General features: G+C 40.7%; 1 protein-coding gene across 3 annotated transcripts in view; it reads left to right on the top strand.

The window, feature by feature from the left end:
* The window catches only part of LOC141092473 (probable cation-transporting ATPase 13A5), a 544,666-nt gene that overhangs the window by 471,156 nt on the left and 57,475 nt on the right, over positions 1-16,035 (top strand). For all 3 annotated transcript variants that reach the window (XR_012232811.1, XM_073578638.1, XM_073578637.1), the window contains 2 exons: positions 10,227-10,299; positions 10,425-10,599. Coding sequence is in view for 2 of the 3 variants with exons in the window: in XM_073578638.1 (XP_073434739.1) it covers positions 10,227-10,299; positions 10,425-10,599 (248 nt within the window). In the remaining variant the exon portion in view is untranslated. The remainder of the gene's footprint in view (positions 1-10,226; positions 10,300-10,424; positions 10,600-16,035) is intronic.

Raw genomic sequence — 16,035 nt, 5'->3', positions numbered from 1 at the left:
TATACAGCGTTGGCTTACCATCTTACTTGCCAAACACCACGGGTGGCGTCACAAACTATTCATATAAACTTTAACACCATTAACATCACCGCCATTGATATTGGGTGCCCAGGGCCACGGACCGGGTCACTGCTGCTGTGACACATTCCCACCTTGACACCAGCACGGTACCGAGTACCCCGCTGCCCTGGGTGTGCGAGGGCGACCCACGCCCCTTTAACACATACTACAACTCATGATGCTCCGATACGGATGAGAGGATGAGTACTTTCTTGTCCTACTCAGAGTGTCTGGTAGGGTGAGCTGGACAGGAGAGCTGCATATGGGGGATGTAGCAGTGGACCGGATGGAGTGAGAGGGGGTTGGTGATGGTATTGGTGGTGATAGCCTAGATTCAGTGTTGTGTTGCAAAACCATTGTGATTCCCTAAGTGCTTTGGCCTTGCGACGACACTTCCACATTTAGTGCTGGTGGTGTGCTTAACGGTGGCGGTGGTCTTACAGTGGGGGTAGCGATGGAGCGTTGCTGGCTACCTTCAGTCGGAGCAGGTGCACATGTGCTACCTGAGGTTTTGTAGTCCGTCCACGCTTGCAAGAGCATGTTGATTAAATGTCTAAGCATGCAACTGGTATTCAAATTTCTGAGTTGTTTACCTCGGCTAAAGGTCCTTCCGCACTTCTTACAGGTAACCATTGCCTCATCAGTAGGATTTTGGACAAAGAAGTGCCACACTGCACTCTTCCTATATTGGTATACATTTTCTGGCCTTGCACGCTGTACTAAGTTGACTGTCTGGCCAAGCTGTCCTGCAACTCTTGTAGTTTTTGTTCCACGTTTTTGGACAGCTATGGGCCTGGCAGATAACCGCTGCTGCGATGTCAATGCCTGCTGCGGATCCTTCTCCTTATCTGAACTATTGCCAGCGCCACCCTCCTCCCCAATGGATGCCAATCCAGGTCAAGAACTGGGTCATCCATCACCTCCTCTTCAAAGTCATCTGCACCTTCCTCTTTACCTTCCTCTGTGTCACCGTGGAAGGTGGTATAGTATGCGGGAAGGGGCACCTGAGTTTCATCAGGGTCAGATTCTGGCTCAGTAGACTGGGAGAGCAGTGTAGTGCTCTGGGTCTATGTACCAGCAAAATTATCTAGCAGTGGCTGTGTATCAGTGCACTCCATGTCAGATTCATCTTGGACTTGGGAATTCTGGATTTGACTGGATAACCCAGGCATGGTATGTGAAAAGAGCTCCATAGAGTAATCTGAAGTGAAAGGTGTTTTTCCTGACCAGAACCCTGCACTGATGACTCCATGCTTGCAGGTTTCAAACGTTCAGAAGAGGAGGCAATAGAGCTGGTGGCTGTTTCGGCAATGTACGCCAAAACCTGTTCCTGATGCTCCGGCTTTAAAAGCGGCTTTCCTACTCCAAGAAAAGGCAACCTTACAGGCTTTCTTGGGCCAGAGGATGACGCAGGCTCAACACCTCCTGCCTTAGCTGCTACTGTGCTTTTGCCAGAACCAGCCGATACACCACCACCATCAGTACCAACTGCGCCCCCCTGCCCACGTCCGCAGCCTCTTCCACCATACTTCTTCATGTTTGGGAAAATGTACCATAAATACCAGCAGAGAGATGGTACTGTATGAGGTGCGTCCAGCTGTGTAAGGTGTATTAAAAAAAATAAATCTACGTATATATTTTGTTAGTCATAGACACTCTCACAGAATGTATTGGACCGTAATCCAACAAGCAGATTTACGGAACTGGATCAGAAGTGTACAGCTGTATACGTTTTTTGTGTAACTAACAATCTCCATATATGTATTTAGGGAGTATCCCACACACATGCTGACTCTGTATAGATGTGACTGTAATGCGAATGGCAGATATGCAATCTTGTTTGAGAATCGGACAGCCCTATACGTTGTGTTTATGGAAAATTGTCAATCTCCGTCTATTTGTATAGGGACTGACACACACTGTCTCTGTCTAGTTTTGACCGTAATCAAACAGCAGATATACAAAACTGTATGAAAAGCGGACAGCACTCTAAGGTGTAGGTCTGAAAAAACGGAAAAACTCCTCGACTTTTTTTTCCAGAGTCACACACAGATAGCTTCTATTTGTCCGTGATACAAGGTGGTACACAGTAGTGTGTGAGGAGCGTACACCACTATACGGTGTCTGTATGGAAAATTGTCAATCTCCGTCTATTTGTATCGGGACTGACACACGTTGTCTCTGTCTAGTTTTGACCATGATCAAACAGCAGATATACGAAACTGTTTGAAAAACGGACAGCTCTCTAAGGTGTAGGTCTGGAAAAATGGAAAAACTCCTTGGCTTGTTCTTCCAGAGTGACACTCAGCTTCTATTTGTCCGTGATACAAGCCGGTACACGGTAGTGTGTTTGGAGCGTACACCGCTATACGGTGTGTGAAAAAATGAACACTTAGTAACTCACCAGAACAAAAGAATAAAAGTTGGAGTGCTTTGAAAAAAGCAGTTTGAACAGCAGTGTGCACACAGCAATGCAGCTAGCAGGTAGCCTTAAAAGGCAGCCTAATCACCACCAGCGCTGCTGCACACAACAAAAATCCCCCCCTTTCACTGCACACTAACTGTACAGTGAAAATAGCTATCAGCAGAAGTAGTTTTTTTTTTCTTCTTCCCTGCCTAATGCTCTCCCTATTCAGAATCAGCAGCCGCACCTCTCCCTTTTGTAAGATCGGCAGAAGTAAGATGGCGGTCGGCGGTCACAATCTTTTATACCCACTGTGACGCCACACAAAGCCAGCCAATCACTTCAATGCCCTTCTCTAAAATGGTGGTGGCCGCTGCCCATGTCATCGCGTTGCCCACAGTGTGCGTTCTCCATCATTGGCTGAGAAAAGGCGCTGGAAGCATTATTTGAAACGTGACTTTGGTGCTCTGATCGGCAACCTCATGGCCGACCTCACGCTATGGTCGGGTTTCGATCGGCGAAACCCGACTTTAGCTAAAGTCGGCTATTTTTGAATTTGACCGACCCGTTTCGCTCAACTCTATTTCAGAGTACTTCTGATTACTTGTTATACTTCTAGTTGTTTATGACAGCAATAGGGGTTATTTAGCAATTTCGGTTTCTAGAGTCATGGTAAATGGTGTAATCTTAAAGGGGTTGTCCTACAAGCAAAAGTGCTGTTTCGTTAACAATAAATGGAAAGTTAACATTTGTAAACGTGTTTGTGTCTGACCATGTAGAGGTGCATAAAGGGGTTTACCATGTCCATGTACACAGCAGGGGCACATTAATAAGATTATCTCAGCACAGGAACATTGAATCAGGAGCCCCATATACTGCTCCATACAGTTCATGATGGGCCTCATAAGATGCTCCATACAAAATACACCCTATATAATGTTGCACAAAGGTTAATAATGCCCACATAAGATGCTCCATAGAATACTATGCCCCATATGCTGCTCCATAAAGGTTATGGCCCCATAAAATGCTCCATAGATTATGCCCCAATAAGATGCTCCATAGATTATGTCCCCATAAGATGCTCCATAGATTATGCCCAAATAAGATGCTCCATAGATTATGCCCCCATAAAATGCTCCATAGATTATGCCCCCATATGCTGCCCCTAGAATATGCCCCATATGCTGCTGTGTAGATGAAATCCTCGTATGCTTCCCCATAGAATATGCCCCCATATGCTGCCCCATTGAATATGCCCCATTTTTTTATCTAAGTAGCAATGGTATATGCTATAGCAGAGTAATTTGGAGTTGAATATACTGTCTATGCTGTTTTTTTCACATTATACAGTAGTTACGGAAAGTATTCAGACCCTTTTAAATTTTTCACTCTGTTTCATTGTATCCATTTGGTAAATTAAAAAAAAGTTAATTTTTTCTCATTAATGTATAATCTGCACCCAATCTTGACAGAAAAAACAGAAATGTAGAAATTTTTGCAAATTTATTAAAAAAGAAAAGCCAAAACATCACATGGTCATAAGTATTCAGACCCTTTGCTCAGACACTCATATTTAAGTAAAAAACAGAAATGACCTCATCTGGAATATTGTGTCCAGTTTTGGGCACCACATTTTAAAAAAGACATCAACAAACTGGAGCAAGTTCAGAAAAGAGCGACCAGAATGGTGACCGGTCTGCAAACCCTGTCTTATGAGGAAAGGTTGCTGGATTTGGGAATGTTTAGTTTGCAAAAGAGAAGACTGAGAGGAAACTTAATAGCTGTCTACAAATATCTAAAGGGCTGTCACTTTGTAGAAGGATCAACTTTATTCTCATTTGCACAAGGAAAGACTAGAAGCAATGGGATGAAACTGAATGGGAAGAGACACAGATTAGATATTAGAAAAAACTTTTTGACAGTTAGAGTGATCAATGAGTGGAACAGGCTGCCACGAGAAGTGGTGAGTTCTCCTTCAATGGAAGTCTTCAAACAGAGGCTGGACAGACATCTGACTGGGATGATTTAGCGAATCCTGCTTTGAGCAGGGGGTTGGACCAGATGGCCCAGGAGGTCCCTTCCAACTCTACGATTCTATGATTCTATGATTCTATGATTCTAAAATGCTGTCCATTTCCTTGTGATCCTCCTGGAGTCCAGCTGTGCTTAATTAAACTGATAGGACTTGATTTGTAAAGTCACACATCTGTCTATTTAAGTGCTCACAGTGCATGTCAGACCAAATGAGAATCATGAGGTCAAAGGAACCGGCAAAGGAGCTCAGAAACAGAATTGCGGCAAGGCACACATCTGGTCAAGGTTACAAGGTTTCTGCAGTACTCAAGATTCCTAAGAGCACAGTGGCCTTCATAACCATTAAATGTGTCACGTCGGTGGCTGTGACCGCCACCGTTCCAGCTGCGGTGGCATCCACTGCCACCTCCACTCACCTGCCCATGTCTCGCTGTGCTGTGCCCGCCTCCTCCTCGCTCCCATCCTCCCGGCGCGTGGCTGTCCTGCGCAGGCACACTAGGCCGCGGGCGAGCATTCTGCAGGTTTCTTAACCCTGCAGCGCCCACCCAGAGACCCTGGCCACCCAATCATCCAGCAGCATATGGTATATCAGGCGTCTCCAAGATGGTGGAGTCACCTGATTATCGTGTGCTGTTCCTTGCGGTATTCTGGCCGAGTTGTAGAAGTCTTCCCCATTACACACATTTTCCCCCAGACCCAGCATTCTCATTTTGTGTACTAACCTCTTGTGTGATACGGTATCAAACGCTTTGGAAAAATCAAGATAGGCCACATCCAATGACTCACCTTGTTCCAGTCTATAACTTACCTCTTCATAAAAACTGATTAGATTGGTTTCACAGAAGTGATTACTCATAAAACCATGCTGATACGGAGTTAAACAGCTATTCTCATTGAGGTAATCCAGAATATCATCCCTCAGAAACCCTTCAAATAGTTCACCAACAATAGAGGTTGGACTTACTGGCCTATAATTTTCAGGTTCACATTTAGAGCCTTTTTCAATATTGGTACCTCATTTGCTATGCACCAGCCAGTCCTGTGGAACAGACCCCGTCTCTATAGAGTCCCTAAATATAAGAAGTAATGGCTTGTCTATTACAATACTTAGTTCTCTCAGTGCTTGTGGGTGTATGCCATCCGAACCCGGAGATTTATCTATTTTAATCTTATTTAGCCGATTTTCGCACCTCTTCTTGGGTTAGATTTGGTTTTCTTTGTCTCTCGTCATTTCGTCTAGCATTTCATTTTCCACCATGAATACCATGGAGAAGATGGTGTTTAATAAATTAGCTTTTTCCTCATCATCTACAACCATTCTTTCGTCACAATTTTTAAGGGGCCTACATTTTCACTTATTATTGTTTTACTACTGATATAGTTGAAGAACAGTTTTGGATTAGTTTTACTCTCCTTAGGCTGGTTTCACATTTGCGTTTTTTAGCGCTGGAAAAAAACGCATACGTGCGCATGCGTTTTTTCCCCTATATTTAACATGGGTGCGCATACCTGCGCGCTGGTAAGCGCATGTATGCGATTTTCATGCGCTGCGTTTTTTTGGGGTGTGCGTTTGTATTTTCCAGATGCAGCATGTTGCATTTTTTGGCCCTGCAAAAAAGCGCATGCGCACATATGCGCACGTTTTGCGCTAAAAATGGCCATTATAGCCTATGGATGCGCATACATGCACACTGGCATGCTCATGTATGCGTTTTTTTGCACATGCGTTTTTTTTTTTAACCATGGAATTTAGGGGTTTGGGTTAGAGTTAGGGTTAGTTAAGGGGGTTTAGGGTTAGGGTTAGGGTCAGGGTCAGGGTTAGGGTTGGGGTTAGGGTCAGGGTTAGGGTTAAGTATGGTTTGGTTAAGGGTCAGGGTCAGGGTTAGGGTTGGGGTTAGGGTCAGGGTTAGGGTTAAGTATGGTTTGGTTAAGGGTTAGGGTCAGGGTTAGGGTTAGGGTTATGGTTAGGGTCAGGGTTAGGGTTAAGTATGGTTTGGTTAAGGGTTAGGGTTAGGGTCAGGGTTAGGGTTAGGGTTAGGGTTAGTTAGGGTTTGGGTTAGGGTTAAGTATGGTTTGGTTAAGGGTTAGGGTCAGGGTTAGGGTTAGGGTTAGGGTTAGGGTTAGGGTCAGGGTTAGGGTTAGGGTTAGGGTTAGGGTCAGGGTTAGGGTTAGGGTTAGGGTTAGTTAGGGTTTAGGGTTTGGGTTAGGGTTAAGTATGGTTTGGTTAAGGGTTAGGGTCAGGGTTAGGGTTAGGGTCAGGGTTAGGATTAGGGTTAGGGTTAGGGTCAGGGTTAGGGTTAGTAAAGTCATGGTTTGGGTTAGTGTGAGGGGCCACCTAATGTTGGAAAAAAACGCAAACGCGGTAAAAACGCACTAAAAACGCATACAAACGCATAAAAACGCTGCGTTTTTTTCATGCATGCTCATAAAAATGCTTGAAAAAAACGCAGCAGTTGTATGCTTTTGTATGCGTTTTTTCAATGCGTTTTTTTGCGGGAAAAACGCGCTGTAAAAAAAAGCAAGTGTGAAACTAGCCTTAGCAATGTGCTTCTCTGTTTCCTTTTTGGCAGCTTTAATTAGTTTTTTAGATAAAGTATTTTTCTCCCTATAGTTTTTTATTTAGAGTTTTAACGGTGCCATCCTGCTTTATTAGTTTAAATGCTTTCTTTTTACTGTTAATTGCCCCTCTTACTTCTTTGTTTAGCCTCATTGGGTTTTTCCTATTTCTTGTCCTTTTATTCCCACAAGGTATAAACTGCTTACAGTGCGTATTTAGGATGTTCTTAAACATTTCCCATTTATTATCTGTATTCTTATTTCTGAGGACATTGTCCCAGTCAACCAAATTAAGGGCATCTCTAAGCTGGTCAAACTTTGCCTTCCTAAAGTTCAGTGTTTTTGTGACTCTCTGACATGTCCCCCTAGCGAAAGACAAGTGAAACTGTACAATATTGTGATTGCTAGTTCCTAGATACCCAGCGACCTGCAGATTTGCTATTCTGTCAGGTCTATTAGATAGTATTAGATCTAAAAGTGCTGCTCCTCTGGCTGGAGTCTGCACTAATTGTGAAAGATAATTTTTCTTGGTTATTAGCAGAAACCTGCTGCCTTTATGGTTTCACAGGTCTTTGTTTCCCTGTTAATATCCCTGTAGTTAAAGTCCTCCATACCAAGAACCTCATTATGGGTTGCAGCTTCATCTATCTGCCTTAGTAGTAAACTTTCCATGATTTCTGTTATATTTGTTGGTTTGTAACAGACCCCAATGAGAATTTTGTTACTATTTTTCCCTCCATGTATTTTGACCCATATGGGCTCAACATCCTCATTTCCTTCGCTAATATCCTCCCTTAAAGTGGACTTTAGATAAGAATTTACATAAAGACAAACCCCTCCTCCTCTCTGATTTTTACGATCCTTTCTAAACAGACTGTAACCATGTAAGTTAACTGCCCAGTAATAGCTTTCATCTAACCATGTCTTTCACCTAACCATGTCTTTCATCTAAAATTCTCTGGTCTGATGAGACGAAGATAGAACTTTTTTTGATAATTCTAAGCGGTATGTGTGGAGAAAACCAGGCACCACTAATCACCTGCTCAATACAATCCCAACAGTGAAACATTTTGGTGGCAACATCATGCTATGGGGTGTTTGTCAGCTGCAGGGACAGGATGACTGGTTGCCATTGAAGGAAACATGAATGCAACCATGTACAGAGATATCCTGGATGAAAACCTCTTCTAGAGTGCTCTGGACCTCAGATTTAGTCGAAGGTTCACCTTCAATCAAGACAATGACCCTAAGCACAAAGCTAAAATAACAAAGGAGTGTCTTCAGAACAACTCTGTGACCATTCTTGACTGGCCCAGCCAGAGTCTTGACCAAAACATAATTGAGCATTTCTAGAGACACCTGAAAATGGCTGTCTACTAATGTTCACCATCCAACCTGACAGAACTGGAGAGGATCTGCAAGGAAGAATGGCAGAGAATACCCAAATCTAGGTGTGAAAAACTTTTTACATCATTCCTAAGGAGACCAATGGCTGTACTAGCTCAAAAGGGTCCTTCTACTCAATACTGAGCAAAGGGTCTGAATACTTACGACCATGTGAAAGTTCAGTTTTTCTTTTTAATAAATTTGCAAAAATTTCTACATTTCTGTTTTTTTTCAGTCAAGATGGGGTGCAAAGTGTACATTAATGAGAAAAAATGAACTTTTTGAATTTCCCAAATGGCTGCAATGAAACAAAGTGAAAAATGTAAAGGGGTCAGAATACTTTCTGCACCCACTGTACAATAAAGTGCTGTATTAATGTGGCATGTACAGATTTAAAAATTTGACTAGTGCAACAAATGTGCAAAAAAAATTGTTTGTGAAATTCACTTTGTGAGGTGGACAGTCACGTTAACCCCTTAGTGACAGAGCCAAAATGTAAAAATCTGACCAGTGTCACTTTATGTGGTAATATCTCTGGAACGTTTCAACAAATTTCAGTGATTTTGAGAATATTTTTTCATGACACATTATACTTTATGATAATGGTAATTATAGGTTGATATGTTTCGTGTTTATTTATAAAAAAAATCAGAAATTTGACAAAAATGTAAAAAAATTAGCAATTTTCAAACTTTAAATGATTATCCCTTTAATTTAGAAAGTCATACCTTAGCAAAACATTAATAAATAACATTTGCCACATGTCTGCTTTACATCCTCACCATTTGCAAAAAATATTTTATTTTGTTAGCATATTAGGAGGTTTGAAAATGTAGCAGCAATTTTTTTTATTTTTTCATGGAAATTTACTGTCTGTGATATATTTTGATTATATTAGTATATTACATCTATTATGATCTCTCTATTAGTATCTTACATGTGAATACATTTTCAGCCTGGAAAACCCCTTTATGAAGTGTTCTTTGATTTGCAGGATACATATTTGTTTTTGCAAGTAGTACAAAGAACAATACTTTATACACCATATTGATCTACTCAATAATAAATTATTAGCATTCATGTTCAAATATGGACTCAAGTCAGCACTGTCTGTATGTGACTGCAGATTTGTAGATCTTCACAGCATGTACAGTACACACTGACAGGATTCCCTGATGCCTTTGCTAGGACTGGCCAGTTATGTGACCACAGGTATGTTATTTGTATACATTCCAACTAGAAATATTTGGCCTTGCTTATTTCACTTGTTTTTAGTGAGGCCAGTGTACATTTAGTCTGCCCAAGACCACATGTTGTCATTTCGCATACCTGTTATCACGCGCCTGTCAGCTCCCAACTTTGGAGACTCCTGACAGCACACACACTGCACGCTGTAAGGATTCACAAGTCTGCAGTCACTAAGAGCATGAATGCTAATAATTTATTATTGAGTAGATCAATATGGTGTGTAGAGTTTTTAATCTAGAGTTTTAAATTTAAGTGACTGCAGACTCGTGAATCCTCACAGCGTGCAGTGTGTGTGCTGTCAGGATTCTCCGATGTTGGGAGCAGACAGGCGCGTGATCACAAGTATGCGATTTGAATACTAGTTCCCAGAATAGTTTGCAGACTAGTTCCTGAGAGTCAGACAACCCCTTAAATATTAAGACACCAGCAAAACCTATTGGATTCTGGGATTATTAATAAATACAAAGGAGACCTGTAACTTAATCAAAATATGAAAATGTTAGGGAATAATGTATGAATCATTTTTTTTTTTCAGAAAAATACACTTCTTGGAAATTATCAGTATCTCATGCAAGATTTGGCTATCAACATTACAGTTACCCTGACTAGTAAGTCAATTTTCACAATTTTATCTAATTCTTCCCACCAATGTTGCTGCTGTTTTGGACCCACTTTAGTATTTATGTCATTTGTTTGTAAGATTATAACAAATATTTGTCCCTTTTTTTTCTAGTGAGTTTAAACCATCCAGCCCCAAAGTTGGCTCCATACAGGCCCTCGGGACAGCTTCTCTCTCCTCCTTTATTACTCTCCATTTTCATGCACCTTATATTTTCAGTGATTGTCCAAGCCACAGCTTTCTTTTTGCTACAGCAGCAGCCATGGTACAATGAAACTGATGTTTTCAGGTAAATTTGTTCGTTGGAGCCAGAACTGACACTGAGTCAGCAATGTTCAATGTATAATGATTAGTTCAGTTCATATTTTTGCAAGTTTTTTGTGTGTATTTGAGTGATATTGCATAAGTAAAAGAACAAGGACATTTTTCAGCTTTTGATTTTCTCACCATCTTCCAAGAGCCATAAGTTATTTATATTTCCCTCAACATAGACTTTTGAGGGTTTTTTTTTCCACAGTGAGGTAAGCTTTTTAGGTGTGCCAATTTTGTTTGCAGGACTACAATGATGAGGGTCTTCAGAAGACCATTGCTTATTATAGTAAACCATCGCTCTCTCCAAAATCACATTGATTGGGGCCAATGGGATGCAGTGTGTGTGAACACTGGCATGCGCACATTAAATACTGCTGTCAGAGATTGATAGCGATGTTCAAATGGGTAACTGCTACAATTGAAATACAGCCCCAGCCGCCGTTGTTATAGATTGATCCTAGCTATGTAATATAGCTGGCATCAGCTGTGTAGAGGAAGCTCAGCTCCTGAGCTGTGCCTCAAATGCAGACTCTTTCTTACAAAGTTAATTCACATTCTATTGCAGGAAGGGTTAAAGGGAACCTGTCATAAGGTTTGTCTCATATGAGATGAAACCTTTCATCCCTGATATACAGCATCCTATATATGCCTTGTACAGTATGAACTCAAGTTTGGGGCACAGCTCAGGAGCTGAGCTTTCTCTACACAGCGGATGCCAGCTATATTACATAAAATACAGTGGACACCAGCAGATGACATGGCTCCTGAAACCATCATTGATTGTGGATACTGCACACTAGACCTTGGAAATCAAGGTCCCTGAGCCTGGAGGATGAGTGGAGAAGTCACAATCCAAGCTGCTTGAGGTATAGTGTGAAGTTTCCACAGTCGGTGATGGTTTGGGGAGCCATGTCATCTGCTGGTGTAGGTCCACTGTGTTTTATCAAGACCAAAGTCAGTGCAGCTGTCTACCAGGAAATTTTAGAGCACTTCATACTTCTTTCTGCCGACAAGCTTTTTGGAGATAAAAATTAAATTCTCCAGCAGGACTTGGCACCTGTCCACACTGTGAAAAGTACCAATACCTGGTTTAAAAACAATAGTATCACTGTGCTTTATTGGCCAGCAAACTCACCTGACCTTAACCACATAGAGAATCTATGAGGTATTGTCAAGAGGAAGATGAGAGACACCAGACCCAACAATGCAGAGGAGCTAAATGCTGCTATCGAAGCAACCTGGGTTTCCATAACACCTCAGCAGTGCCACAGGCTCCATGGCACGCCGCATTGATGAAGTAATTGAGTAAGTGATGGCAAAGGATCCCCGACTAACTATAGAGTACATTTACGGAACATACATTTCAGTAGGCCAACATTTCGGATTTGAAAATAATTTTTTCAAGCTGGTGTTATAAAGTATTCTAATTTACTCAGACAATGACTTTTGGATTTTCGTTGGCTGTAAGCCATAATCATCAACATTAACAGAAATAAACACTTGAAATAGATCACTCTGGTTGTAATGACTCTATATAATAAATGAGTTTTACTTTTTGTATTGAAGAGATGAAATAAATGAACTTTTTGATGATATTAGAATTTTGTGAGATGCACCTCTGTGTTTTTAGATTGCCATTTTTCTGTATTGCTCGTTTATTTTCAAGATCTTTATTAAATGAGCATTATAAAACAGGAGAAGCACAGGAGTGTTTAAAAATGTACAACAATACTTTATTAGCACCTAAAATATTACATACTAATCACACACCAACAAGTGCAAAATAAGGACACACCGTAGTGGCTCTCCGCAGAAGTGTATACAGAAGGTTCAGATACAGTTCAGAAAATTCTTTAATTGTGAGGTCTACTATGAAAGTTTGTATCCCTTTAATTAGATACTACATCAGATAGGGAAAACACTACATAAATCTCCCATTTCAAAAAGAATCATTACTATCCCTTCAGATGTAAAAACACGAATGTGGAATAAAAAAGTTATATATGCAAGTTTGGCATAGTAACCCGCTGAGACGTGTGTATACTAATAGTAGCATGTATAACCTTACCAAGTCGCAGAGACACTACCGCAGCATAAGTAAACAACCCCAACCCATCTTTATTAATCTTGCATGATAAGAGTTGAATGGATATTCTGATTAAAACAAGCTCTCTCCAATTTTCTTCTCTGATGGCTTGAACTTGTGCCTATGTGTCCTAGTCTACCAGTCACATTAACATGGCAATTAAAACCAGATTCTTTCTAAATAGACCAACATATGATGTTCATGTTATTGGTCACGTGACCATGGGATGTAATTATAGTATTAGCTTACTGTTTAAAAGAATGGATCTCAATTACTTAAAAATAAAAAACCTTCCTAAAAGTGTTTCTAATTTCACACATTTATGGCATAAGGAAGTACATAATAGATCACTTGATCGCCATTTGTTGATTCAGTGCAGCCACTTTTCCCATTCCTTTGGAGAGATAGCAACTAGTGATGAGCGAGCATGCTTGGATAAGGTGTTATTAGAGTATCTTCGGTGTGCTCAAAAACTATGTTCGCTGTGGCTGCATGCCTGTGGCTGTTCGACTGTCGTAAAACATGCAGGGATTGCCTGATTGATAGGACATCCCTGCATGTGTTGTGCCTGTTGAACATGAGACATTCAGCCATGGTGACTCGAACACAGTATTCCAGCATGCCAAAGATACTCTATTAGCACATGAGCATGCTCGGATAGCACCAAATCCATGCACGCTCGCTTATTACTAATAGCAACACATCATGATGTTAAAAGCTTATAACAGTCATGAAAATAACCTAGTGCTGCAGGATTGGCTATTTATAGTGGCTTTCAAATTTATTCACACCCCTTTTTTTTAGCTATTTTGCTACATTACAACCTGTGTTTAAATATTTTTGCAACACGATTTGTGTGTCATTCATCAGCACTAAATAGTCTAAGTTAGTGAAGTGAGAAAAAAATAAACATAAATTAAATTTATGAGCTTAAATAACTAAAAATTTCCAAGTGCATAAGTATTCACCCCTTTTGCTATGAAGCCCCTAGAAATTTCTGGTCCAATGAATTACCTTCATATGTTGCATACTTAGTGAAAGGAAGTCCATCTGTGAGCAATCTTAGAGTCACATGATCTGTCAGTATATACACACTTTTTTCCAAGGCCACAGAGGCTTCAACCCCATTAAGCAAGAAACACCACTTACACAAAAATGTTAAGGGTCATTATGTGTTTGCCAAAAGACATGAGGGAGACTCCCCAAATTAATGGAAACAGGTGCTGTGGTCAGATGAGACCAATATTTAACTTTTTGGACACCAAGGTACATGCTAGTAAGAACACCATCCCCACAGTGAAAAAGTGGTGGCAGTATCATGTTGTGGGGATGTTTTTTGGCAGCAGGAACAGGTAAGGGAAAGATGGATGATGCAAACATGTTTCAGTTTCTCAGTAATTTGATACTGGGACAGAGGTTCAACTTCCAACAAGAAAATGACCCAAAGAATATTGCCATAGCAACACTCCAGTGGTTCAAGCGGAAATGTTTAAATGTTTTGGAGTGGCTTAGTCAATGCCCAGATCTTAATCCAATTGATTATTTGTCTTCAGATTTGAGGATTGCTGTTGACCAGAGGAAACCATCTAACTTAAGGGAGCTGTAACAGTTTTGCCTTGAGGAATGGGCAAAAATCCCTATGGAAAGCTCATAGAGACTTATCCAAAGCTACTTTCAGTGGTAATTGCCACAAAAGGAGGCTCGACAACAAAGTACTGACTTTAGGGGGATGAATAGTTATTAACACTGAAATTTTCAGTTATTTTGTCCTATTCGTTGTTTGCTATACAATAAATAGTTGTAGGTACTGTATATTCTTTACAACTGATTCAAATCCTCAAAAAAAAAAAATTCCAAGTTATGAGGTTGCAAAACACAAAAAATGCCAAGGGAGTGAATACTTTCCCAAACCACTGTATGTAATTTATCATAGACTATAATGAAAACGTCTGCCATCCAGCTTTTGCTATCTTCAGGTGTACATTAAAAAAGGCCTTAAAAATGTTGCTTTGGGCATACCTGATTTGTCAACTGGAAATTGCTTATAAACTGTTCTGTTCAATAAATACTGTAGGTTTGCATGCATATTAATTGCTATAAGGGGTTTCAGCCACTGCTGTATATTAAAAGGGTTGTCTAATAGAGATGGGCGAACCCAAACAGTTAAGTTCGGTGTCCATACCGAACACATACTGTTCGGGCACAGACACCAAACAAGATCTTCACCAGTGTTACTGTTTTGGTTAGACCCTCAATCACCAGGTGTTTGTCATGCTGTCATGTGCATGGCAGCGTGGCAAATGCTGATTCTGATCGGCGGCAAAATCATCACTGCTGGTCAGACAGCCGCAGTTCCCACACTGTCAAATGACAGCATGAGTCTGCAGCTGTGATCTGAGGTATAAATTTTACTTCCAGTCACTGGTGTCGGCTAATGGGACTACTGCTTCCATCAGCCTGCACCTGGTGTGGCTAATGACAAGAGCATGTTGCAGCTAATGGGGGTGTTCATCAGCTGGTGCCTGTGCTGTAAATAAATAATTAACACATAAAAAATGGTGCGGGTTCCATTATAATTTTAACAAGCAGCCATGCAAAACTCACAGCTGTTGGGTGCAACCCTCAGCTGTCAGCTTCAACAAGGCTGGTTATAAAACATAGAAAGGTCCCCACTCCAATTTTTTTATTTAAATAAATCATTTAAAAAATGGCAAGGGGTCCCCCCATTTTTGACAACCAGCCAAGCTGGGGGCTGAAATTCTCAGGTTGGTAAGGGGCCAAGGGTATTGCCCCCCAACCTAAATATAGCAACCCACAGCCACCTAGAATATACACATCTATTAGATACACCAATTCTGGCGCTTTGCCCGGCTCTTCACATTTCCCCTTTTAGCGGTGGCAAGTGGGATTCATATTTGTGGGGTTGATGTCACCTTTGTATTGACTGGTGATATCAAGCCCACGGATTAGTAATGTAGAGGCGTCTATAAGTCACCTATCAAATACTAATCTTGCAGTTGTATGGTAAATAAAGACACAGCCAGAATAAAGTCCTTTATTTTAAATAAAACAAAACACACTTTTACTTTTTTATTTAAAAACTAGTAGAATACCCATGGCTTCGCTCACGGAAAATATGTTAAATTGTTGGCAATAGTAGCTAAAGTAAAATTTTCAGTGTCACCATGAAAATGATATTTTCAGAGTGCTACAGTAAAAATTTTTTCTACTTTAAATTTTTATTATTTTGGCATTTTAATAATTTGTCGTAACATTGATGTGAACAACTTTTTTCAATTTCAACATTTTTATTGATTTTACATATTC

This window comes from Dendrobates tinctorius, unplaced genomic scaffold, assembly GCF_039654945.1.
Source record: "Dendrobates tinctorius isolate UK_male_01 unplaced genomic scaffold, ASM3965494v1 ptg000060l, whole genome shotgun sequence".
NCBI classification, from domain to species: Eukaryota; Metazoa; Chordata; class Amphibia; order Anura; family Dendrobatidae; genus Dendrobates; species Dendrobates tinctorius.
Note: the sequence above shows the minus strand (reverse complement) of the source record. Positions and strands in the feature narration are given on the sequence as shown.